Source organism: Bemisia tabaci, chromosome 7 (assembly GCF_918797505.1).
Source record: "Bemisia tabaci chromosome 7, PGI_BMITA_v3".
Lineage (NCBI taxonomy): Eukaryota > Metazoa > Arthropoda > Insecta > Hemiptera > Aleyrodidae > Bemisia > Bemisia tabaci.
The window spans coordinates 26,776,550-26,803,167 of NC_092799.1; the positions used below are offsets into that span (position 1 = coordinate 26,776,550).

Genomic DNA, 26,618 nt, shown 5'->3' on the forward strand with positions numbered 1-26,618 from the left:
TTCTTTAACTCCCAATAAGGGGCTTGGAGGACAAGGCGCATAAGTGCAGTTTTTGCTACTTCGAGAAACACGTGTTTGAAGTTTCGAAATTACATGGAGCCGTATGGCAGAAAGAAAGTTCAAACTGACTTTTACATGCTTAAAAATTAGAATTTGGGAGCGAATTTTTCACAGAACTAGCATTAAGTATAGGCTTAATTGAAATCATGTTCATATCTCAATGTTTTCAAAAACTGCACTTATGCGCCTTGTCCTTCAAGCCACGCAAATACAGTCCATGCTACTATACACATACAGGGCCGGATTTTTCTACTTGCCGCCCATGGGCCGCCTGTATTTTGCCGCCCCCTTCTCATACGTTTTGAAACATCAAAAAAACCATCAAGTGAACGTGCCAGCGGGGGAGGAGTGCATAAGACGCGTTTACTCGTGTTGAACACATTTTTTCGGAAAGTCCTGCCGACACTACTAGCAAAAGGTTACGGAACTTTGCGGGAAAGCCAAGTTTCGTAAACCTATTTCTAATGGACAAGGCCTTCCATTCATAAGGAATGAACGAACAAATTATGAAACAAACACAAAATTTGGTTTAATGATTTTAACTTCCGCCGCCGCACCGACCGCACCGTGTTTGGCGCAATGCGTGAAGTATTCACGCAGTCTTGTAGGCGCTATGCGTTTCACGCTGACCACAATAACCGCACTGTGTTTGATGCAATGCGTGAAGTATTCGTGCAGTCTTGCAGGCGCTAATATGTGTTACATGCCGATTGCCGCGCCGAGGGCTTCTCCTTTTCATCTCAAGTCCTCGTCATCATTTCTCCCCAAGTCGCGCCGTTCCAGGCCAAATTGTGTGTTTGGTTCCTCTCTTAACTCGACTAATTAAAGGTGCTGTCTCTTGTGTCACTGAAAGACGACAAAATGAGAAATTAATATACTCTCAGGAAATGAGAGATTTTGTAGCCTTTTCCCTTTTTCTAATTTTTCATTCTAAATCCAATTTTTTTTATACCCACATTTAAAAAAATTGCAAAATTTGCCGCCCCCTAGATTTGCCGCCATGGGCCGCGGCCCATGTGGCCACCCCCTTAATCCTGCCCTGACTAGATATATAGCGAAATACAGACCAGTCCCAGCAATCCATGTTGCGTATTTTCTCATCGATGAAATGAAACAATCAGCGTCAGACTATTATTAGGATAATGGATACATGCAAGAGGTCAGTTACATGGCGTAGCATTGCTGTGACCGTACGGCGACGAAGATTTCTATAGCTGCTGTTCGTACGTCTCAAAAATACGCACGTCAGAAGTGTAGCATAAGATTAAGAGCCCGCTCGCATTTTAGACTCAGCAGTTTGAAAAGGACCCGTGCGTTATGACACTGATTTATAACCTCGAAGAAAGTGACGATTTCTCAACGCGCTCGACAAAAGCACCTGAGTTTTTCGGAAAAGTGTGATTATAATATAAATGGGCGAACAACCTCAGTGAGCGGTAATGACTCTTTTTGTCCTGTGAACGTGACTTGAAATGTGAGGAGAATCAAGCGTAATTGGTAACACTCCGCCAGCAGGTTTTGGTCGGTTTTCCTTCTACGATGACTTCAGTCTGTTGGACTGTTGAGGCTCTTCGTTTAAGAAGAATCAGACTCGGTTCGAGGGATGCCATTTTAAAGTAAGCTCAAGTCAGCAAAGAACGCAAGTTTAACATCAGGAATCGTTCCTTTGCAAACATATTCATTAATGAGCTCGTCTCGTCAGCTTCAAAATTGTCGAACATTTTCGTCCTGAAATCCGTTGAAAATTGATTTTTTACCGCTGAGAGCTTTCGTTGACCATGTCTAATTTGTTTACTTGAATAACGCACCTATGCAATCCTGCTCTGCATTAATGGATGAGAACAATTTTGGATTTTTGTATATACTGAAGACCCTCTTTAAAAGTTTGAAATTCTGACCATCCCAGCTCTAGAAAGCAAGTTTGGCTTTTGACTAAATGCAATCCTTCTCAGGTTAAGAGGATATTTTAAAAAAGGCTATGCTTTTTATGGAAATGCACACTATTCGGGGCTTGTTTCGTTTAACAGCACCGCGCATTTGGAACAAACCAGTATAATCGACACCCTTAACTTTTTTTTTTTCAATTGCATTTGCGTTATGTTCATTCACACCAGTTCGCCTTCAATTAGCTCGTAGGCAATTTGAGCGGCTCAGGAGCAGTAATAGTTGCCTGCAGGAGTTTGAGCAATGGATCACTCGATTAGTTGGGAATTTAAGCGTTCTGATAAATGTCTCATCTTCAAAATTTCACTTAGAACATGTTTTCATCATTAAAAGCTATGGAAATGTATCGGCTTTTGAAGGGGCCAGTTGCTCCGACAAGAATCGATTATTTGACATAGGTTTAAATGGAGGGAATCCGGTGTTGCCATATTGCTGGATCCACCTCTGCAAGGGAGCATGGTGAATTTCAGCATCATACCGACTTTTAACGCACATAAAATCTGTTCTGTTCATAATTTCGTTATTCCATGTTGGAAAACATCGCAGTTTTTGGTTAAATGAATATCACAGGGTTACCACAGTCAGAGAATATATACGCAGGAAAAACCGGAAAATGTCTGAGAAAATGACGAAAATGTTGGGAAAAATTTGTTATATCACCTTTATTTTCTCTCTAGAATGGGATTGAGGTGCCGAACAACAAATTTTGCCTGAATTTTTTTTTCAATTATGTCTTCTTAACCATCTATCATATCTTCATTTTATTGTCAATGAATTTCACCTAAATGTGCCATGGAAATGTCAGGGAATTTCATTTTCCAAATTTTGAGGCAACCCTGAATCATTTTGTGTAAACGCCTGCATCTCTCTCAATGATATTACGTATCCTAGTATCGTATTTTTAATATAGTTTAGTATACTATTCCCGTAATCGAATATCCGTAATTTTATAAAATCACATCTGTTTAATTGAGATTAAAATTATTGCAAATCCACACGTATCATGCGAAAAAGTCACGCATAACATTCTTTGCGTTGCTGTTCATCACTCTCATCATTTCCGAAAGACTCAAAAAACACATACAAGAAAGAAACTAAGGCATGCCTCTCGCTAGACAAGCGAGAAGTAGATTTTACTTTGTGTGGACGCATGGTTGCTTCGTCCAGTTTTGAAGGGGCTTTGAAACAAAGCGACAAACGTTATATAGGTTTGACTTGCAACCATTGTGGTAAGAAGTGTACAAGCTCTAAGTGTAAAATTCAGAGAGGCATATTCATGCTCATCCCCTTCTGACAATTTTACTCCCAGTCCATGATTAATCTTCGACTTAAGACCATAATTTGGTGAAACGACACTCAAAAATTGTCGTGTATGTCCTATACACGAGTTTTCGCCTTCCATCGCTACGTTAATTTGGCCTTTTGTACTTGTGTCGTGTCAGGCGGTACAACATATGAGCGGTAGTCAGCTCGTAAAAATGAGTCGTATATACGTACTGTAGTCCTGAGCAAAAACGCGATTCCATGAACTTTTAAGTACTGTCAAATTTCTCTTGGGAAAATATTTATTTTCGTGAAAAGTTCTGGGTGTTTCTCTCCAAATTTTTAGATTTTTTGAACAATTGACAGAAAAATTGGGAAAACACACACATATTTTCCATGTTTCTATCAAACAAACTCAGGCATCATCTGAAGGCGTTTTTTTAGTGCGGCTGTACACCTTCCTTCCGCGCACAGTGGTATTGAAGCAAAAAAAAAAGGTCGTTACCAGTGTTGCACCTAACAGCGTATCTCTTCGAGGGAAAATTGTGCTTGTGTCTGAGCTTTTTTCCTCTGTAGTGAGATATCAGCTTTATGCTGAATTTAACGCACGTTGGCTGAAAAACTCCAACTTACCGTCGTAAGACCCGTCGACCCATGCGTCCACCGCAATCTGTTCGTGTAGAAAAAAATACGACAAAAATGCATCCAAAAACGGTTTGCAGGAGGTAAGTCTATGTTACGCGTGGACTTGAAATCGCGGAATATCAAAATCTTGGCTGATCCTAATTTTGAGATATCGCATTTTGAAGGTTTCATAGTAAACGAAAGTTTTTTTACTGATTTTGATCAGCTTTTTTACTTATTTGTCCATTGACTCGCTGTTGATCGGTTCGCGTTTATATTTTTCGTTCGATTCATGTCATTCGAATGCAGGCTACCTATCATACTCTTTTTTTAATTGATTAACAATTCGCCTTCTGCTGCGTCTGCAGCAATTGTTTTTATAAACACGTCGTGCGTGCTGATTGCAGCTCATTACATACCTGACTCTCTGAAGGCGTTTTATGTGCGAAAGCAATTCGCCTTCACCTGCGTCTACAGCAATTGTTGTTACGAATATGTTGTGCGTGCTGATTTCAGTTCATTACATACTCGACTCTCTGAAGGCGTTTTATGTAGGCAAGTAGCGCAATCTGACGGAGAACGAACGAAGTAGGGATTGGGCGATTCATTCAATCTCACTTCTGATGTTCTCCAACAGGGTGCTCTACTTTCGCACATTAAACGCCTTCAGAGAGTCAAGTATGTAATGAGCTGAGATCAACGCGCACAACATATTCGTAACAACAATTGCTTGCTCTACTTTCACACATTAAACGCCTTCAGAGAAGTTGAACCGGCGAGACATTCCGACCAGACGAGGCAGGCCCGACCGTTCCTCTTCCTCTCGCGGGTATGCAAAGGCGTCGGTAAACAAACCACCGGAAAAACCCCCACCTGCCAGAAAAGTTAGTTTATTTTAGTTAATGTTGAAAAGTTTTTCGAGAATCGCCCAAATAAAGACCATAAAATACAGCTCTATTGGTAAGCGAACTTGTTTTTCAACGTGTATTATACGATTGTTTTCAATTCGCCTTCAACTGCGTCCGCAGCAATTGTTGTTGCGAATATGTCGTGCGCGTTGATCTCTGCTCATTACATACTTGACTCTCTGAAGGCGTTTAATGTGTGAAAGTAGAGCAAGCAATTGTTGTTACGAATATATTGTGCGCGTTGATCTCAGCTCATTACATACTTGACTCTCTGAAGGCGTTTAATGTGCGAAGTAGAGCACCCTGTTGGAGAACATCAGAAGTGAGATTGAATGAATCGCCCAATCCCTCCTTTGTTCGTTCTCCGTCAGATTGCGCTACTTGCCCACATAAAACGCCTTCAGAGAGTCGAGTATGTAATGAACTGAAATCAGCACGCACAACATATTCGTAACAACAATTGCTGTAGACGCAGCTGAAGGCGAATTGTTTTTGCGCATAAATCGCCTTCAAGTAAGTAATGAGCTGAAATCAGCACGTTCACAATTTCGTAACAAAAATGTCAGGGAAAAATAGTCAGGTCACCTTCATTTGATTTTTAGAATGGGTTCGACGTTTCGAACCACAAATTTTGCCTGAAACCTATTTCCAGGTATGTCTTTTTAACGACCTAGCATTTCTTCAATGGAGATGTTGCATGTGTGAGGAATTTGCAATTTGACTATTGATTCTTATGTAAAAATTCGCGAGAAACACGATGGTGCCACTGGTTTTTGCTGAAATCAACTCCCAAGCTCAAAAAAAGCTCACAAGTCGAGGCTAAAATGGAGGGGATATCCCACGCTATCCTGAGAGTCCACGTCTACATCAAGACAAACTCTCCATGCAAAGATAGGGAGCAAATACATCAGCAGTGATGCCGTGTTTCGATTTTAGAGTCCCCAAATAAAGTGGCAACCCTGCTTATGTATTTGCTCCCTATCTTTGCATGGAGAGTTTGTCTTTATGTAGAGGTGGACTCTCAGGATAGCGTGGGATATCCCCTCCATTTTGGCCTCAACTTGAGAGCTTTTTTTTGAGCTTTGGAGTTAATTTCAGAGAAAACCAGTGGCACCGGCGTGTTTCTCGCAAACTTTTACATAAGAATCTATGGTCAAATCGCAAATTCCTCACACATTTCACCGGGGGAATTTCACCAAAATGCGTCGGGGGAATCAGGGAAAGTGCCTACCTATATTCTGTGGCAACCCTGCCCATTCATCCTCTTGGCGCGAAAGTTGCGGTTGGCTTGACGAAAGAGCGAAGAGCGGATAAGGAACCGGGATTGGGGAACAAGAAAAATAAAAAGAAAAAGATGTGGGTGTTTTGGGAAGGAAACGGGTGCGATCCACGGAAGCGGGGCTTGGGGAGGGTGGCGGTGGACGTGGAGCGGCACGGGGTATTTGTAGGAGATAAAGTGTCGCCGGAAAGATTCGTTCAGTTCATAGTGCGGGAGTCGCGGGTCACGTCTGCGGGATCCAACGGCTGTGCGCTTTAGTGCAACGCGTGTTTGGGTGCATGTCAACGCCGATGCGTCGCTGAGTTTCCCAGTGGAATTTTTCCCTTTTTTTTTCGGGAATACCGAATTCGTCCGTCATGTTCTGGTCATGGATTGTTCTCGTCGTCGCATCCTCTTCTCTGCCGAGTTTTGGACACGCGCTCAAATGCCAGGTACGACCCTATATCTTTAACCATGGTGTCCAGGACATGGACAAACCGGGTATCACAGAGCTTGAGCGGGGGATGATAAATATCCGGAGGGATCGGGAATTTCTTAGGGAATGGGTAGGAGCTGGTAAAACCGAGAGTTACAGAGATTTAGCACACTGGAAAAAAACACATTGGATCTAGAGTCCAGACTCTTAAAAACATCGACAAGAAAAAGTACTCTTGATTCAATCAGAATCTAGCTTAAATCAAGAACCAAGCTTCTTAATTTAAGAGGATTTCGTTTTGATTCAAGCAAAAATCCGATTGAATCAAGAGCATTTTTTCTTGTCAATGTTTTCAAGAGTCTGGACTCTAGATCCAATGTGATTTTTTTCCCAGTGTGGTGTCCAGGACATGGATGAACCGGGTATCACAGAGATCAAGCGGGGGATGATGAACATCCGGAGAGATCGGGAATTTTTCCGGATCTGGAACAACCGGGAGTTACAGAGATTCAGCAGAGAATGATAGAGATCCGGAAAAATCGGGGAACTGTTAGGGAATGGGTGCCGAAAACCGGGAAGTTCCTCTCTCTCTGCTCCGAGATTCAATTCTTTTAAAATTGGTTTTTCGCTCGTTGACTCGGCATCAAAGATTTAGAAAAACCCTGGAACAGCTGCGGGAATTATAGAGATTAATCAGGAAATGAATATCCGTAGAAATCGGGAATTTTTTTGGGAATGGGTAAGATCTGGAGCACCCGAGAGTTATAGAGATTCGTCAGGGAACGATAAATATCCGGGAAAATCAGGATGTTTTCAGAGAATGGGCAGGATCTGGAAAAACCGGGAGTTACAGAGATCCATCAAGAAACGATAAATATCCGGGGAAATCAGGAATTCTTTAGGGTACGGGTAGGATCCAGAAAAACCGGTAGTTACAGAGATTCATCAGGGAATGATAAATGTCCGGAAAAATCAGGAACTTTTTAGGGAATGGGTAGGATCTGGAAAAGGGGATGCAGGAGTGTGTCTAAAGAGTCTTGTAATACGTTGTTCACCAGTTTTGGAATAGAAAAACATAAGCAAACCAACAAAATTGTAAATATTTCAACATGGAAGATAGTTGAAAGAATAAACAAGTTTTACGGGAGAGTGAAGGTGAATTCACAGCAAAATAGAACCATCCAACAAACTGAAAAAATACAGGTTTCACATTGAAATCTTTGCAAAAACGGAACAATCAGAAGCGCCCCAAAAGTACGTTTTAGCAGGATGCCCCGGGAAAAAACATAAGCTAAAAGTATCCCAATTCGAAATTTTACTGTTTAATTGATTCGACTTTATCGAATACGATATTTCGTGTTTGGGTGCTTGCAGCCTCAATCTAGGGTTTTTTACAGAGCTTTTTCGAGAAAATCCCGTTGAAATGTTTGTCCATGCGTAAACGTTCCTTTTTTTTTGCTTGATATATTAAGTGGACACAGTATTTCAACAATGTTTATTGCGCATCTATTTAACCCCCAAAATGTTCCTGTGCGTGGTTCATAACTGGTCAAAATCTCCCGTGAAATAAATGTGTCTTTTTTAAATTAACTGTACCAATGATAATCATAAATGATGCTGATGAGTCATCTTGAAAAGTGATGTATCTGACTCGGAATCAACCCCTATCGGTCGCAAGTTTACTCGAGTCGACGCCAACACAAATCCTTCCAAAAGTTCCTTTAAAAGTTCCAAAGTTAAGTTCACCCCTTCCGCTTCGCCCCCTCTCCAGAAAGTTTCTTGTTCTTGGCAGGTTTTTATTTATCTCCGTTATTTTAAGAATCATTGAAACGTCTTCGCTCTTAATGTATTCGTAACCCACACAAGAACTATCTGTGGATCTATTTCGTGGAAAAGCAGATTCAGAAAATGGGAAAAATCTCATATCACTCAACCGCGGATTCCCTAAGGTGATTCGTCAAGCTCAAGTGACGTGGTCGAACTGGCATGCGATATATCGCTGTGATTAGGTCAAAAATTTCGGCAGATTTTGAATTTTTAGCGAAAAAAAGGACGATAGCCCGCCGTGCGCATGAGCCTAAAAATCATTCTAAACCCACAAATTGGCAAAATGCCGAGAAATGAAGCTAATTAGCGGTAGGAAGAAACCTCGAATTCGATTCAGCTATTGATTTCTGTATTGAATGCGAGGTTTTTCCCCCAACTTTATTCTGCTTTCATTTCTTTAAATGATGCCAGGTTTTGGATTTAGAATGATTTTATTGGCTCTCGCGTTGGGGCTATCGTCCTTTTTTTGCTTAAAATTCAAAATTCAAAACCTGCCGAGATTTGTTACCTTATCGATTCGATATATCACATGCCTGTTCGACCTTGTCACGTGAGCTTGAAGAATCACCTTAATACTGAACAATGTCTAGATGAGTTCACTTTCTTGAAATTTTTAGACTGTGACCCGGGAAGAGGACCTCAAAGAGCGCGAAGCGCCTCATGGGGTCAACTTGCGTAGCGGTCGGGGTGCGTTCCCCTTGAATCAGTATACAGTGTGGTAGAAAAGTCTCCCTCTACCCTCTACCCTCTCCGCCCCCACCCCTCCTCGCAAATTTCAGGAGAAGACAGTCGCATTTATTCAATTTACTGCCGGTACGTACTAAGTCTCGAAGGTAAAATCGTAACAGTCATCTCTGGAATATTTAACCAGAGCTGCCAGAAACGATGGGACAAAGCTAGTTATTTATTTGCAAAATATAAGGTTTTATTTTCTGGAACAGATCACTTTTATAACCTCAAATTTGCACTATCATTTGTAAGATCTCCGAACCAACTGTCGGTCGCGATCTTCGTAATATTATGACTTTGTTGCGGGTTGCCGCCAGATCTCCCAAGGCTGTCAATGGATGAAAGTATAAACATCTTCCAACCCAGGAACAATTAACCTATGAAAAATTCGATCAAATTCATAAACTAACGGTTCAGATTTGAGATTGTTATATTGATAGTCCAGTAACACGTTTCGCAAAAATTCCGTAGTTTTCATCCCTGTGAACTTCCAAGCTAAGCTTCAAAAGTTGTTTCTGTTGAGCCTTTAATAAGTGCTGAGCACCGTAAATATGCTGGCTTATTTATTTCATACTCTAAATTTTCGCGGAAAAGCTTTCCACGGAACCATGGAATAGCATAGTAGAGATGTTTGTGATCGACTGTTATGCTTCGGCATGTCTTAATCCACCTTCCGCCAGCCATTCAACTTTTAATTCCCCAATCCCCAGTGTTTCATACCTAATCGTTTGCGAGATTATGCGATAAAATGCAGCTACTCTGAAACCAGACTTTTAAATGAAGAGGGATTTGAAGGAATTAAACCACGCACTGAATGTCGACTATCGGACACTAAGAAGAGTTTTCGAGATGAAATATGCCTTTGCTGAAAATCCGCATGAAAGGCTTGCTTAGGTCACAATTTCGGGCAGATCCCTGAAATTCCATGCTAAAACGGGGTAGGATGTTGCCGTGCTGAAATCACCAGTTTTTCTCGTTTTTACAGCTTCAATATATGGACCACCAAATAGGGTCGGAATTTAATGATATTATATATTTTTTCGTGCAAATATTTCGAGTAAAAAACGATTTGCGCAATGAACATTTCTCAAGTCTCAAGTCAATTCTTAAGCGAAATAACAGCACTTTTCAGCGGCGTGAGGTTTTGACTGTTTTCTTACTGGAAAAACCATCATTTATGCGAGTCAAATTGGCCATTGATAATAAATCCATACGCTTGGTATATTATGCGTGCGTTATTTGCGTTTTTCGCTCCTCTTTGATGCAACGCCAGCATCGTTTCTCAAAGAAGACTAATACACTCCCTAACTCGACCATTTGAAAAATGGAACCTTTGTTCAGCGCACCATTCGAATCTCGTACACTGTTAAACATTTTGGAGTGAAATTTGGTACCGGAGTCAATAAAGCTCCCAAACAACCCGACTGGTATGAATGCGAGGCATGATCCGCCCTTTTACTTTCACGAAGCGGAATCTACCGAAGTGTCGTACGCTATACTGCCGTGCTAAGGAAGAATGCCGTATGAACATTCGAGAGTTGCCAAATTTCCTTCGATAAAATGTTTATTTTTGAGGAAAGTTATGGACGTTCTTCGTTGAAATTTTCAGGAAATTTAGGTGAAATTGCGAACAAAATTATCTGAAAAATTGGAAGGAAAATATTATAAGTTTACCAGGAAATTTGCATTTCATCAAAGGAAGCTTGTCAACGCTTAAATGTTCATACGGTGTTTTTCCCTAGCTTGGCAGTGTAGATGAGCGTATTTTACTCCGCATTTATATCGCTCGATTTCTTTGGACACTGTATAGACTCCGAAGTGAGTCATGCGTCAAATTTCAGTCCTCGATTTTTAACAGAGTAGATTTTGGTTTTTAAATTAAACTTAATATTTAGAAAGTGGATTTTAGGAATCCATGGCGATCAGGTCGCTATTTTTCAAGAAAAATTTTAGGAAGACATTATACTCGTACGTAACTCTCATAATAATACCTCAATTTAGATCTTGAGCCATTTGGTGGGTTAATCGATTCAGTTCCGTTACTTAACCTAACCGAACTTTGTTGAAGTTAATGGTAACCCTGCGCGGGCAGAGCACACGTTGTCAGCATTACAGGACGAGGGCATGGGTTTCAGTAGGTCAGTACTTCAACTTTTAGTGGATCTTCCGAGGGAAAAATTGTTCGTATTGGATTGATCAGTATTGCCTGTGGAACTGCCAGTGTAAAAGCTTGCATGTGCAGCATTGATTCATAATTCCGAAGTAGAGAAAAATCGGGAATTCTTCCTATTCTCACCAGAAACTGTTTTGTTTGTAAAGCTGTAGGTATCCGTTGTCCGAAAATAAATAAAAATAGCGAAATTTAAAAAACAAAAATACTTTGGCTTTAACTTTCGGAGGAAAGTATAGTTTTTACGAATGAAGTCCAGGGAAAGTAAAAGTTCTATGCTTTAATTAATGTAGGAGTCTCCTTTAGAAAATTAGATAAATGTGAGGAAATGAGGAAATTCAAGAATTCTGGACTTTTCAATATTAGTTCTATAGAACTGCCCAGTTTTGGCCCACGCACAGGTCACCTGGCGTAAGACTGAGCCTATCACTTTACTATCGATTTCACATTTAAACTCACGGCCAAAAAGATTGACTTGTTCCTCCCCTTAACTTTTGACCGGTCGTAGACCTTCGGTCTGGGTTGAAGTTCTTCGCGGAGACTTGCTTTTTGTTCCCATAGTTTCAAACAATTTTGAATGCAAATTATTAGCGGAACGAACTGGCTTCAAAAATGAACACCGTGAACTCGATTCGCACAAATTCAGTAGTTAATTTCACCCATAAATTTGCGTTCCAAGCGATGGCCAAATTTTTTTTCTCATTTTTTCCGTCAGGTCATGGACCCTGGCCCGAGTTGAAATGCGCAGTTAACAAGACCCGTTACCTTAAAATTTAAACTTAATCTCGAATGCAAATTATCCGCAAAACTGATTATCTGCGAAACTGATCAGCTCCGAAGCTGAATGGCGAAGTCTCGCCTCCCACAATTAGTCCTAACGATGTTACAGTGACATTTCTCAGGACTATACTCGAATACTTCGCGGCAAATCGCACTCCTCCTTACAAACCGGTTATATCTTCGTACTATCTCTTCTTGTAAGTCTGAATCTTCGTTTTTCCATCGACGGGCCTCTTTAAAAATTCAGATTCTCGCTCGGCCATTGATTCGATTTATACTCCATCGCACAGTGGATCGAGTCAATGGCAGAGGTCGGACGAAATTGTAAAACTTTAAAAGCTTATAACTCCGTTTATAGAAAACTTTGAAGTCTTACACGGAGAAAAAAACCTCGTGCGTGGGACCCGAAGTTTAGGTCATATGAATCTCTGAAGTTTTCAGATTGAGCATCTAAACACTTGAGGTCTAGTTGTCGTGTTGAGGTTCGGATCACACATCTGAAACTTCAGTCCTCACATCTGAAGTACTTCAGATGTGAGAGCCGAAGTTTTTCGGGTGTGAGAACCGAAGTTCTTCGGATGTGAAAACCGAAGTACTTCAGGCGTAAGAACTGAAGTTTCAGATGTGTGATCCAAACCCCAGCAGCTGGACCTTAAGTGTTCGAATGCTCAATCCGAAAACTTCAGAGATCCATGTGACCTAAACTTCGGGTCCCACGCACGAAGTTTTTTTCTCCGTGTAAAAGTGGTTTCATTGGTTTCGTCGTGAAATTTTCTTTCAGCAACATCCCTTGAAGTTTAAAATGTGACGAATTAAACATCATTTGCGGTTCTAGCTAAAAATTTCATGTCCGACTTCTCTGGTTTACTCAATCCACTGTACATTGTTAGGATTTCCTTCGTCGCTTTCTTCGAATACTGAAACCGCAGTCGAGATAAATGTCTGCAGATCATGACGTTTGCCCTTTTATTTATATCACGTCCCTGACGTGAGGAAATGATCCGCCTGTGGAAAATTCTCCGGGAACTAATATGTGCTTGTCGAGGCGTTGGCCGGATTTTTCATTCGAAGAGGGGGAAATGGGTCCGCCCATCGAGAGGGAATGAATCGTGTGGAATATTCCTCAATGAAGTAATAACCAGGGGTTTCTCCTCCCTGGTGGGGTTTTCTCCTGCTCCCCCCCTCCTCCCACCCACAAAAAATTTAAAATAAATTAATAGCAGACGACGGTTGTTTTAAATACTATACATAATTACATATGTACTTGATTTCAAATCGGGAAATGCCGCCTCATACCTCAACTTTTAGGGCCAGTAAAACGGTGGCAATTCCAAGTAGGCAGTTGCAGATATAACGCTCAATTTTAAAATAATGTGGACTTACTGCTTTTTTGTCTGGAGTGGAGTACATTTTTCCGCACTAACTACTTTTTTACTCCCCTTTTGCTTAAATATCTCGAATTTTGTTGATGTGATTGAATCAGTCAGTTTACGTTCAAATTAGCCGACCTGGGAGAGAAACTCGATTTTGGAGGAGTTGTCAGGGAATTTTATAAAGTCAGGGAAAATGAAAAAAAGTGTCAGAGATAAATTGGCAAGGCGCCTGTATTCCTTTTCTGGAATGGGTTTGACGTTTTCGAACCACAAATTTTGCCTGTAAACTGTTTAAAATCATGTCTGTTTAAGCATCTGGCATATCCTCAATTGTCAGGAAATTTCACCAAAATGTGACAAAGAAACCAGGGAAATATCAGGGAATTTCATTTTCTGAATTCTGTGGCAATCCTGCCTTAAGCGATTCTTGGAGAGCGAGTCTTGACTCTACACATGTCTGACAAGAGGAAACTGTGCAAACTTCTTTGACGTCTTGAATTTCTCCTGAGGGCTTCATCATAGTTAAGGGATGTTTAAAGACCAACAATGAATATTAATTCCCAGGTATATTTCGTTGGATTATGATTATTTGATTGATCATGCAATTGACGCCTCGGACGCATGAAATCCATCCGGTTCTCTAGTCAAGGGCACAAGTGCCAAGTGCTGGAATCCGCGATTTCAGCATGAATTCCTGTGAAGAAGTGAAACCTAGAAAGAAAAAGTTTTTCGCATTGATTGCATTCCAAAGCCTGTTTAGAGAGCAGTAAATAAAGATGCGTGACTCTTAATGCATTTTGAACTGTGGCAAAGCTGTAATAGTACAATCACGAGGTGTTACCATGTTTTAGAATACTGCCGTGCTAAGGAAGAACGTCGTATGAACATTCGAGGGTTGCCAAATTTCCCTCGATAAAATATGTTTTTTTGACGATATTTATGCACATTTTTCTTTTAAATTTTCAGATATTTTAGATGAAATTGCGTACAAAATAGTCTGAAAATTTTGGATAAAAATATTCACAATTTTCCCAGTAAATTCAGTTTTTATCGAAGGAAATTTGGCAACGCCTGAAGGTTCATACGGCGTTTTTCCTTAGCACGGCAGAATAGTGTCTATTATTCTGCCGTGCTGAAGAAAAACGCCATATGAGCCTGGAGACCTTGCCGGATTTCCTTTCCTTCAATAAAGGCGAAATTTACTGGAGAAACTTTGCAAATTTTTTTTTCGAATTTTCAGACAATTTTGTTTGCAATTTGATCTAAAGTATCTGAAAATTTCGAAGAAAAGTAGGAACAACTTTCTTTAAAAGTACATGCTTTACGCGGGAAATTTGGCAATTCTCGAATGCTCATACGGCGTTTTTCCTTAGCACGGCAGTATTGCAATATTGATTCATTTAGAATTAAATTGATCAGCATCAAACATTATACAGTACCTATCTGAATCATACCAACATGCAGGAAAAATGCCCAGCAAAACCCTCCACTTCCTCGAGTAATCGGGTGGGCTGAAGCAAGGAACTTTCGCAAATATCACCGAATACTCTATTGGACTCCAAATGCACGTAGAGCTTATCAATTCAATTATCTTGTGGATTGTGTCTTTTTGCGGAATATATTTTTTGCTCTCCCCGTTCTGCCAAACACGTCTTTTTGTGCAAATATAACCTAGAAAAACCCCCCATGTTAAGCTTAAAACTATACAGGGTGTGCCAGAAGCCCCGCACCATCAGCACCAGGCGTCGTCCTTGTAACTTTTTAACAACTTGAGGTAGAAACCTGAAATGGGCCTGTTGCAAACTTTTGCTAGAGCAAAAATAAGAGTTGTTTCTTATAGATAATGCCTCAAAAATCACGATGAGCGCATCGGCAAAGTCTGAAATGCACTCATAACTTCACAATCTGCGTAAGAAATTTGCGTTTTTTTAAGCTTCCCGCTTCAAAAACGATACTACGGCATAGGTGAACATTTTGTTAGAGGAGTCGCTCCATCGTCGGCGATATTCATCATGGCCGACGCTTGCACGCAGTTCCGCGCGTAATTCAAGGAGAGTTCAAGGTCAATCAATTCGGGCGTGGAAAATATGAACGTTAACACACCGATTGTTATCTGGTCTAATCCAGTTCAGGTGTTATCTCGTCCCATCAAACGTGTTTTGGCGGATTGGCGTCGGCTATGATGATTATTGCCGACGATGGAACGACTCCTCTTACAAAATGTTCACCTGTGCCGTAGTATCGTTTTTGAAGCGGGAAGCTCAAAAAACCGCAAATTTCTTACGCAGTTTGTGAAGTTATGAGTGCATTTCAGAGTTTGCCGATGCGCTCATCGTGATTTTCGAGGCATTATCTATAAGAAACAACTCTTAGTTTTGCTCTAGCAAAAGTTTGCAACAGGCCCATTTTGTGAGTACTCCGAGGTCGAAGATGACGATTTTTGGGACCTGCCAAAACTCTGAGAGGATCCCTCTGAATAGAGGAAGAACCTTAGCGGTTACAGTGGTGGTGCGGGACTCTTGGATCACCCTGTAGGCAGATCATATACAGACAAATCTGCAATTCACCATCGATGTTTCTTGACCTGCCTTTGGTCGATGTTAAAGTTTACTGAGAGGGTTGACGTCACACGTGGTCTGTTTTGTGTGCTATCTCCGTTGATATGTATGTAGAGCATATTACCTCAGCACTTGCAAACATGAAGGTCATATTGTTCTTTACGAATCCGAAAAAATAACCAGCTGAATCAGATCGAGACACACTCGCAACCGGCTCAGCTCTGCGGAGTGAAAAAACGAGTTTCCAATTTTGAGGAACAGCCCTTCTCCCTCGGGACGACGGATGGAAATGAGCCTCGCTGGAATACTTCCGTGCTAAGGCATTATAAACATTCGCCGTATGAACATTCGAGAGTTGCCAAATTGCCCTCGATAAAACATGTGTTTTTGAAAACGATTATGCGTATTTTTCCTTGAAATTTTCAGATAACTTTGACGAAAGTGCGAACGAAATGATCTGAAAAAATTGAAGGAAAAAATTCACGATTTTCCTAGTAAATTAAGGTTTTATCGAAGGAAACGTGGCAACGTTAGAAGGTTCATACGATGTTCCTCCTTAGAGGGGCAGAATGCATCATTCTGGGTCTGGGTCATAAACGCACACTATCGGTCAACGAGAGGCCCATTTAATGAAAGGCACTCGTGAAGGACACATTTGGATTCATTTCTGCCAAACGGAACTATGTGCACTAAGACATGGGCCCTGAGATCCATAAGAATACATGCATAACAGGGCTCACGTCATAATGCACATAGTTGTGTTTGGCAGAAACACGTTCATTTTCGAATGTACGTATCTATATGGGTCAGAGCATCTGTCCAGTCGTCCAGTTCCGGTCGAAGAATCTGATTCGAATGATGGCGAGTTCACACGAGAAGTAGGTCAGTGGTCGGTGCTTTTCCCATCAATAACGGGCTTTCCGCCCGGCCTCTCGTTCGTGTACCAGAATCGCTCAAAATTATCTCCATAAACTACGTAGATGGTGATAATTAATCCGTCTGTTTTTTTTGTTCTCTTCCGTTTTTCATTAACAATAAGCTCTTTTTATTGCCGGCGAAAGATAGGTGTGTTGCTAGCCTAACGACCTGCTAAAGTTCCGAAACAAGTTTGTAGCTATGATTATGGTTTTCTACCACTAGGTGCTGCCCATGTTACAAGAGGAGAAAACAAATGTAGAAATGTAGGTAGACAGCCCTCAGACCTGTCTCGGAAAGTGGTGAAGCGTATGTCAAGTGTAAATTCGTCAGAAATCATATACATATTTAAAAAAAAGATTTCTTGTATATCAGTGATATTTGGATACCCATTAGACCGATTCTCACGATTTTTTTTATTTTTTGAAAGTTGCGTTGAGAAATTGCCGAATTCGATCAAATTCAAGACTTTGAAATTCCTCGATTTTTTTTTTTTTTTTTTTTTTTTTTTTTTTTTTTTTTTTTTATACTCATTTTCTACAAGCTCCAGACCTTGCCTAACAAGGCTGTTAATTAACCGCAGGTTGATTTACACTTCTGACTGGACTTTTTTTTAACTCTCCAGCGTAAACAAATACAAACGTGTTGAGGTGCGCACTTGAATTTTTTCCGAAGTGACCATGAAACGACTTCGCCGCATTCGTCTTTCGTAGATCAGAAAAGGTACAGCCCTCATTTTAGGACGGCAACGATGATGATCGACTCTTAGGTGCTGCTGTTGAGCGGTCAGTGTCTGCAAAACGCCTTCATTTCCGTGCGTATGCAACACGGACATCCACGGAGTTCGAATAGTTGCATCCAGGGGCTATAATGGAATTCGTTTGATATCCGTCGAATGCGACACAACTGAAGCGTTGATTGTGTTTTTTTTACACTTTAACTTCATTTCAGCGTTGCCTATCGCGCCGATGAAGTAAGCTGTTATTAATTTTCATCGCGACATCGTCAATTTTCCGAGAAGTGCATTAGTTAAATTTATCACATTGTTGCCGGCCTACGAAAATTTTAAAAAAAATTAGTTTTTTGAGCATGTTGTGTACTGCTTGTGCGTGTTTCAGTTTATCTCTAGTTCTTTCAAATGCGTGTAACGTGAGGAGAAATTGTGGAAGATGCAAGAATTTTAGGAAACCCGAAAGAGGAGGATTTTGGGAACAACGAGACCGATCATAAATGACATCAAGTAATTAGGGGAAAGGGAAGGTCTAGGACTACCCGAGAAATCCTTCCAAAGGAAGGTGTAAAGGGAAGTTGGAACCTGACACCGTAGAGAGAGTCTAAAAATGGGGGTAAAAGCTCGATTTTATTTCTGGAGGACTGCCCATGACTAGTTCCAAGGAGTCTCCAACATGGTGAGGGTTCATAAAATACGTAACGCTCTTAGGGGAGAGGAGTCGAAGCCTGCGTTACGGGTGCATCCACGGGGAATAAAATGTCAGGGATTATCCCTAAAAAGGATGTGTCCCATTAAGGAGGGTATTTTGGCCCTAACTTTGGTCGAAAATTGAAACAGCTTAGAAAAATGTTATGTATGGTCAAATCGACTCTTAATCATCTACCCTGTGAAAACTTGTCCTTATTTGAGGTGTGTTTGAAATGTTTTCGCCTGATTTACCAGCGCAAAGTAGTCAAGTTTTGCAGTTTCCTCGAAGAATTACTCATTTTCGGTCCTAAAATAGATTTTTTATGTATGAGCTCAAGCGACTACCACTTTCTCCTTTAAATATGTTGTAATGGGTGTACTGAAGATTAACATATTCGAATATGAACGTGGTAGTCGCTTGTGCTCATACATGAACAATCTAATTAAGGACCGAGAATGAGCAATTTTTCGAGAAAACTGCAAAACTTGACTACTTTACGCTGGTAAATCAGCCGAAAACCTTTCAAAAACACCTCAAATAAGGACAAGTTTTCACAGGGTAGATGATTAAGAGTCGATTTGACCGTACAAGACATTATTCTAAGCTGTTTCAATTTTCGACCAAATTAAGGCCAAAATACCCTCCGTAATGGGACACATGCTTTGGTACCACCCCAAGGTCAAGGCCGCAGATCCAGAGAGTAAACGCTCGCATCGGAGAAGGGTGTTGGTTGCCAAGGGCAGACGAGGGTGCAAGAAAGTCGGAAGGAAAAGGAGAGACCAGTGCTGTCGCGCTAAGGAAAAACGCCGTATGAACCCTCAGGCGTTGCCAAATTTCCTTCAAGAAATCACGAATTTTCGGGAAAATTTGTAAATATTTTTCCTCCAATTTTTCAGGTAATTTTGCTCGCGATTTCACCTGAAGTTTCTGAAAATTCAAAGGAAAAATATTCATAACTTTCCTGAAAAAATAAACATTTTATCGAAGGAAATCTGGCAACTCTCGAATGTTCGTACGGCGTTTTTACTTAGCACGGCGGAGTGGGCGGGAAAGTGCACGGAAGTGAAGTGTGGGTGTCATCGCATCGGTGCGGCGCGGCGCTTTCCTCGACGAAGTGAGTTATATCCGATTGGACTTGCAATCAGCTTTCCAACTTCCAGCCCATGTCGATTTCCTGCCTCCGCACAGCGTCGCGACGCCCCCCCCCCCTCCCACCCGTGCTTACGCTCCTGCTGCTCGCTGACCGATTGATAACGTGACGTCACCAGATCGGTCTCCATTCATAAACTGGGAACTGAAGAGTGAACTGGGAAGCGGAGCGCGCCGCAGCCAGCCGGCAGCTGCTGCGTCGCACAGTGGATCGAGGCAATTAGAGAAATCGGACATGAAATTTTTGACTAAAACCAAGAATTTTAGTGTTCATTTCGTCACATTTTAAATTTTAAGGGGTGGTTCTGGAAGGAAATTACACGAGAACACCAATGGAACCACTTTTAGAGCTTCAAGGTTTTGTATGAGCGGAGTTATGAGCGTTTGAAGTTTCGAAATTTTGTCCGACCGCTCCTATTGACTGGATCCACTGTGCGTCGCCCGATAAGATCCGGGTTACACAAGGCAGTTCATCTTTTTGCACCGCACGAAATTGCTCCGCTTGATTAAAAACCGTTTGCCTACTTACCTCCACCATTGCCGGATTAGTGAGCTGCGGTCGAAGTGGAGCTTTTCCGCCGGAATCGGGGGAAAATTCGAGGAACGCACCGGATGATCCGAAAGTGCCGTGCCATCGCTACAGGGTTGCCGCCGGCAGGGAATATGGGAAAACTCTGGAAATGCCAGGGAATGTAAGAAGTCAGGAAAACCCTGGAAATTTCAGAGAAAATGACGAAAGTGTCAGGAAAAAATTATTAAATCACCTCCATTTGTGTTCTGGAATGAGCTTGACGTTGCAAATAACTGCTTGAAAACTTGTTTAATTAATTCCTTTCAATCATCTGACATTCCCTCAATCGTCAGGGAATTTTACTTAAGAAGGGTCAGGTAATTGAGGAAAATTAATTTTCCATTTTCCGTGACAACCCTGCCTCTATAAACCCCAGGGTTCTTGCTTTTTTCAAAGTGGTCTCCTCAAAATTTTGAGGGGTAATACCTAAATTCCTTTTCTTTGACCAAGGAGAACCCACAAAATTTCAAGTAAGTCTCTGTCTCGATTTTTCCAAAAGTTACAGGATGGTGCCTGGTGCTGGTGTTGTGGGACGTTAGGATCACCTGTGGCAAGAGTGAAAAAGAACCCAGAAAGTACTGTCAGGCTTTGCTAAGATTCTACATATGTTTCTCTCATTTTAAACGGGGTTTCACGCAGGAGCCTTAGAATAGCAGTTCTTGTGATAAAAACAAGCCAAAAACTTGCCCGGGAAAATTCCACTCAGCGAATGCATTTAGGTTAGAAACACCATACTTAATCTAAGCAGCAACTGATGGTGATCACCAGGTTTCAAATTTCCATTCCATATATTTTGGAAATGCTCAGATCGTTTGGACTGCTAACAGGGTCGAAGGGTGGAGGAGAATCGAGAGATATCAGGGGCCGAATTTTTCGAAGGGACCCGGAAAAACGGGCGCGCACTTGATAATACTACTTGAGTCACGACTGCGTTTGAATTGCTTGTGTCAATAAATGTCCAGCTTCGGGCCCATAGAAAAATAATTAAAAACAACCTGAAAATCGAAAAAATTGGATTTAGCTAGAAATTTAGCCGGAAAATTTTTTGATAATGAAAAATGTTTTTAACGGCTCTCATTTAGTCCTCGAAAAAAGCCCCGTAGCGAAAATTATGAAACTTTGCTGCCCTTAAGTGGTGCAATATATACATTTGTATTCCACGTAATCAGGCTGTTTCCGAAAGAAACGAAATTCGAGCCGACCCTCTCGATTAATTAGTGTGCAATGGAGAAGGAAAACTTTTTCTGCAATAAACCTCAGCGTATGTAATTTTTTCGCTTTCGCTGCTTTTGACTGCAACCTTGTCGTACTGAGATAAAACGTCGTATGAGCATTCCGGCGCTGCCAAATGTCTTCTAATAAAACTCATGGAGGTGTTTCTTAGAATTGTATTCGCAGTGCATATAGTTGTCTTTATCTGAAAATTTACACTAGTGTTCATAAACTGTCTCAAACATTAATTTTTTTTCGAGGAAAATTAGGCAACGTTCGAATGCTCAAGTTGTGCTCTTCCTCAGCACGGCTAGAGCTGTTAAAAGTACGAAATGACATTGCTCTGATCTGGCACTATGGTCTTTATCCAGCATCTACGTCAGAATTTGATCTGAACGATGACCTTTTTACACATTTTCTTATCTGTTTGCAGTTGTGTTGTGATTCACCGATCTTTCTTTGCCTCTTTCTCCTCTTTTTCCAGTTTTATGCTTGTTTGCCTCTCCTCTCCTTCGTTTCTTCTCGTCAGTTCCTAGACTTTATTCTCTCTTTTTTTACGCTTCTTCGAGCAGTAGCGTAACTAACCTCCTCCGTTGTATTTGTGATGATCTTCTCGATTTTCTACTTCTCTCATCATCCTATCCCCATCCCAACAGGAATGATCTGTGCATTTTGGTTATCCTGTATCATCCTTCTCTAGAATTGCCTCGTTTAAATAAAAATACACCGATTTTCTGTGCGTGACCAAGCGAAAATACTTTGTTTTTCGTTAAAGGCGATAACGTCGTTGGATCGGTCGCTGTTCGTATCATTGTAATTTTCATGACTGAGCATTTCATTTGCCTACTTTTCATAATATTGGTTCCCAGGACTCTCAGTTGATCTGTTTATCATTTCAGTCGAAATGATAGTACCTTCGGCTTTGTTTATATTCTTCCTTATCTGGTTTGCATTGCTGTTTTAAATGTTTGTGAATTCCGACCTTTCTTGTCCGTTTTTCATGTTATCGTTTTCTCCCCGTAAAGGCGCCAGTGGGTTCCGGAAGTGAGCATCCGAATTACGTATTCGAAACACCGTCTTTGTTGACGGCAATGAAACCTCAGCAACTTTTAGCTTTTTCAGATAATCTCTCTCTGTTCTGTACTAAAGTGTGCACTTTTACCTAGCAACTTTATACCGAGCGATTCTGTTGTGGCTTACACTGAAAAATAAATCTCGGTGTATTTACTAAGAAAAGGGTAAAATTACCAAGAGTTCAGGGTTCTATTTGATCCCAGTTTTGTCTTGGTGAAATTACCATTGGTAATTTTACCAAGAAATCTCGGTAAACTTTCTCGGTAATTTTACTGGACCTTGGTAAAAACGCCAATATTTTTTATCGACTGTGGTAGAATTACCGAGATAAAATGGCAAAGTTACCGGGAATTGATTACCGATAAAAGTGGTATCCTCGCCCGAAAAAACAGTAAAAATACCGGTTTTTAGGTAAGCTTACCAGTCTGTCTTGGTAAAATTATCGATAATTGGTGAAAAAAAGTGAGATGGTAAAGGTACCAACGGACCATGGTAAAAACGCCGAGAATTTTTTTCAGTGTACCGAGCAATTCTGCAGTGGCTTAGAAAAATTTTTGAAAAAATGAAAACAACTGGAGAATTTCCTGTGAATATGCAGGGTCACATAGAATAGGGTGACTAGAGCATGTGAAAACCGGAAAACCCCAGACAATATAAGGAAATTCGACGTTATCACTCAGGAAAATGTCAGAAAAGTCGGTCACGGATCAGGAAATTCTGAGCACGGTACCCTGCACCACTTTAAGTTGAAGGGATACCTAAAGTACCTTCACAGGGTGTCTCAGAAGTGGCGATGTTGGAAGTTTGCAACGCTGTTTTTCTTCCTTTTAAAAATTCCTTAAAAATATCGATTTGAGGTGAGTCATAGCTGCCGCTTCGAGAATCGATTGTTTTACACACATTAAATGGATGAAGAAGAACAGTGATGCCAACTTGCAACATTGCCACTTCTGGGACACCTTGTGAAGGTACTTTAGGTTTCCCCTCGACTTAAAGTGGCGCAAGGTACCGATGGTGGAAAAAAGTACGCCTCACAATAGATCGAGGCATTCAGAGAAGTCGGACATGAAATTTTTGACCAAAACCGCAAATTTCGATGTTTATTTCGTCACATTTTAAGTTTCAAGGGGTGCTTCAGAAAGAAAATTCTACGAAGAAACCATTAAAACCACTTTTGGAACCTCAAAATTTTGTATAAACAGAGTTATAAGCTTTTAAAGTTTCCGAATTTTGTCCGACCTCTCTCATTGACTCGATCTACCGTGCGCCTCTCCGAAAATCGATTGTTTTACATACATTTAAATGGAGAAAAAACAGTGTCGCCAACTTCACTGGAAAAAAAAACACATTGGATCTAGAGTCCAGACTCTTAAAAACATCGACAAGAAAAAATACTCTTGATTCAATCGGATTTAAGCTTAAATCAAGAACCAAGCCTCTTAATCTGAGCGGATTCCCTCTTGATTCAAGCAAAAATCCGATTGAATCAAGAGTATTTTTTCTTGCCAATGTTTTCAAGAGTCTGGACTCTAGATCCAATGTGTTTTTTTCCAGTGAATATCATAATTTTGTATAAACGGAGTTATACGCTTTTAAAGTTTCCAAATTTTGTCCGACCACTCTCATTGACTCGATTCAGCGCGCGCCTCTCCGAAAATCGATTGTTTTACATACATTTAAATGGAGGGTCACCAACTTGCAACATCGGTACTTCCGGGACACCCTTCAAAGGCACTCTAGGTATTTCTTCGACTTTAAGTGGCGCGCGGTACCGGTGGTGGCGGGAGGCACTTCTGGATTCGGGGAGGCTCCGGATCGATAGGACAGGATGAGAGGCACACGCATAATTGCGGAACATGTAGACGATGTGAATAGCCCGGTGTCGATAGCGGGTCATTCGCCGTGGCGTGCCTGGCGCCTGGTGGCCGCGCCCGCATCCATCGCATAATCCATCAAAAACTGACGAGCGGATATCACACCGGGACCCCCCGACCCCGACCGCAACCCCGGCCCGCGAAGAAAGCACGGGAGAAAGTCGGGATCGGCAAGGATTCACGAGGGGCGGCCAGACAGTGGGGGAGCGCGAGGTGCGAGGGGGATGGAAAATCGAGAGGGCTCTAACAGGGCACCCTCATATTTTAAGATGATTGCGTCTTCGACAATGAGCTTACGTGTGGAGCTCGCCGACGGCTTTGAATTGGATCCGCTTCCCGTCGCAGGGACCTTCGCCAATTTCAAGGGATCCGCCAGTACTGCCTTGCTAAGGAAAAACGCCGTATGAACCTTCAGGCGTTGCCAAATTGCCTTTGATAAAACGCGAATTTCCTGATAAATTTATGAAAATTTTCCTTTCGATTTTTCAGATAATTTTGTGCGCAATTTCACCTAAAGTCCCTGAAATTTTCAAGGAAAAATATTTATAACTTTCCACAAAAATAACCGTGTTATCAAAGGAAATTTGGCAACTCTCGAGTGTTCATACGACGTTCTTCCTTAGCGCGGCAGAGTAACGAGTGAGCCCTTGTTGGATGATCGGAAAATATGCGAATAACCACGCTAATGGGGTCTTACCTAGAAAGAGGTATGTTCGCTATTCAGTAATTTGGCAACGCTGGATTTTCGCCGCTTAAACCTATGCTAAATAATCGATTCTTGTCAGATCACCTGGCCCCTCCAAGAATGGATACATTTCCATACACTGAAAAAAAAGCACATTGGATCTCGAGTCCAGACTCTTGAAAACATTAACAAGAAAAAATACTCTTGATTCAATCAGATTTTTGCTCAAATCAAAAGGAAATCCGATCAAATTAACAGGCTTGGTTCATAATTTAAGCAACAAGCCGATTGAATCAAGAGTATTTTTTCTTGTCGATGTTTTTAAGAGTTTGGACTCTAGATCCAATGTGTTTTCTTTTCCAGTGTAGGTTTAAATGGAGAAGAGACGATGTTAGACAAAATAATTAATTGGCCCGGTAAGAAAAAATTCTCAGTAAAAATTTGCATCACAAAATAGTATTTTAAACGATCTTGAACTTTTCAGCATGTCAGAGAATACAGTATTTTTAGGATTTTAACATTTAAAAATATGAGAAGCAACTTAAGAGGAAGTGACAAAAAGAGTTTGTAGGTTTGATGAGATATTTTTCCCCAAATATTGAAAACTCGTGAGCTCTCTGCCATAAATTCACAAAATTTTGTAGACCATCAAAATTTAGCTATCTGTCCAGGCATTTGACAAAATGCCTGATTTCGCTATTTGCCTGCGACATATGCAAGATTAGAAATGTGCGTAAATGAGAAATTAGACGTCACGAGGCTATGAAATTTATGTACAGATAATATAGTAGGGCGGATAAGCATAACAATCGTGCATTTCTGGAAGAAAGCATGAAACTTTCAGGATATCATCTTTACCTATAGAAGGTTCAATTTCGCAAGTGAGCCCAAAATTCTGAGGCCATGGGGGCCGGGGGGGGGGGGCAGGGGGCCCTGATTTCGCTATGTTTTGCTGAATTTTCGCGTTGGATCATCGTGAGAACGCCGTTAACAATGTAAAATGTGATCAAAACCTGTGTAAACGTCATTGATAGGTTCTCTCAAACAGTATCCTAAAATGCTAGCACTGTCCGATCCCGGAGCACCCCTCAAAATGCCTAAAATTCAAAATGGCGCCCATAATAAGGCCTCCGGAATATCGGTATTTTCACTTGTGCATATCCTGTCATGTGAGGTATCGTTTTCCATGTAATTTTGGTCGCAGATTTCATATTTGAAGTCAAAACAACCCCCCGGTCAAAATTGGTGCCCCCAATCCAAGATGGCGTCCAGATTTGAAAGGCAGGAGGGTGCATTTTTTAAATTTTTACGCGATAAGGCAAGTGATATGTCATTTCCTATGTAATTTTGGTCGTAGATTTCATTACTGAAGTCAAAACAGTCCTCCGGTCAAAATTGGTGCCTCAAATCCAAGATGGTGGCCAAATTTTAAAGGCAGGAGGGTGCATTTTTTCAAATTTTTACGTGATAAGGCAAGTGATATGTCATTTCCTATGTAATTTTGGTCGTACATTTCATTATTGAAGTCAAAAAAGCCCCCCCGGTCAAAATTTGTGCCCGAAGGCTAAGATGTCGGCCAAATTTGAAAGGCAGGAGTGTGAATTTTTAGGAGAAAAATCATCACGTGAGATGACAAGAGAGGTAGGTATCAATTCATACGCATTTTTAGTCAACAAAACGAATCTAAATGAAATGTAAAAAAAATATTTTATCACATTTGATACGAGATAATTAAGAGGGTGATCAGTTTGACCGTCCACGGTAGGAATGATGTTAACAGGAGCATC

The 26,618-nt window shown here is 41.1% G+C and overlaps 1 protein-coding gene across 1 annotated transcript in view; it reads left to right on the forward strand.

Moving 5' to 3' along the window:
* The first annotated feature begins 6,260 nt into the window (after nucleotides 1-6,260).
* LOC109042433 (lysosomal alpha-mannosidase) overlaps nucleotides 6,261-26,618 on the forward strand; it is a 53,773-nt gene continuing 33,415 nt past the window's right edge. The window contains exon 1 of the mRNA XM_019059172.2: nucleotides 6,261-6,509. Within this exon, the coding sequence (XP_018914717.1) occupies nucleotides 6,435-6,509 (75 nt within the window). The 5' untranslated portion in view covers nucleotides 6,261-6,434. The remainder of the gene's footprint in view (nucleotides 6,510-26,618) is intronic.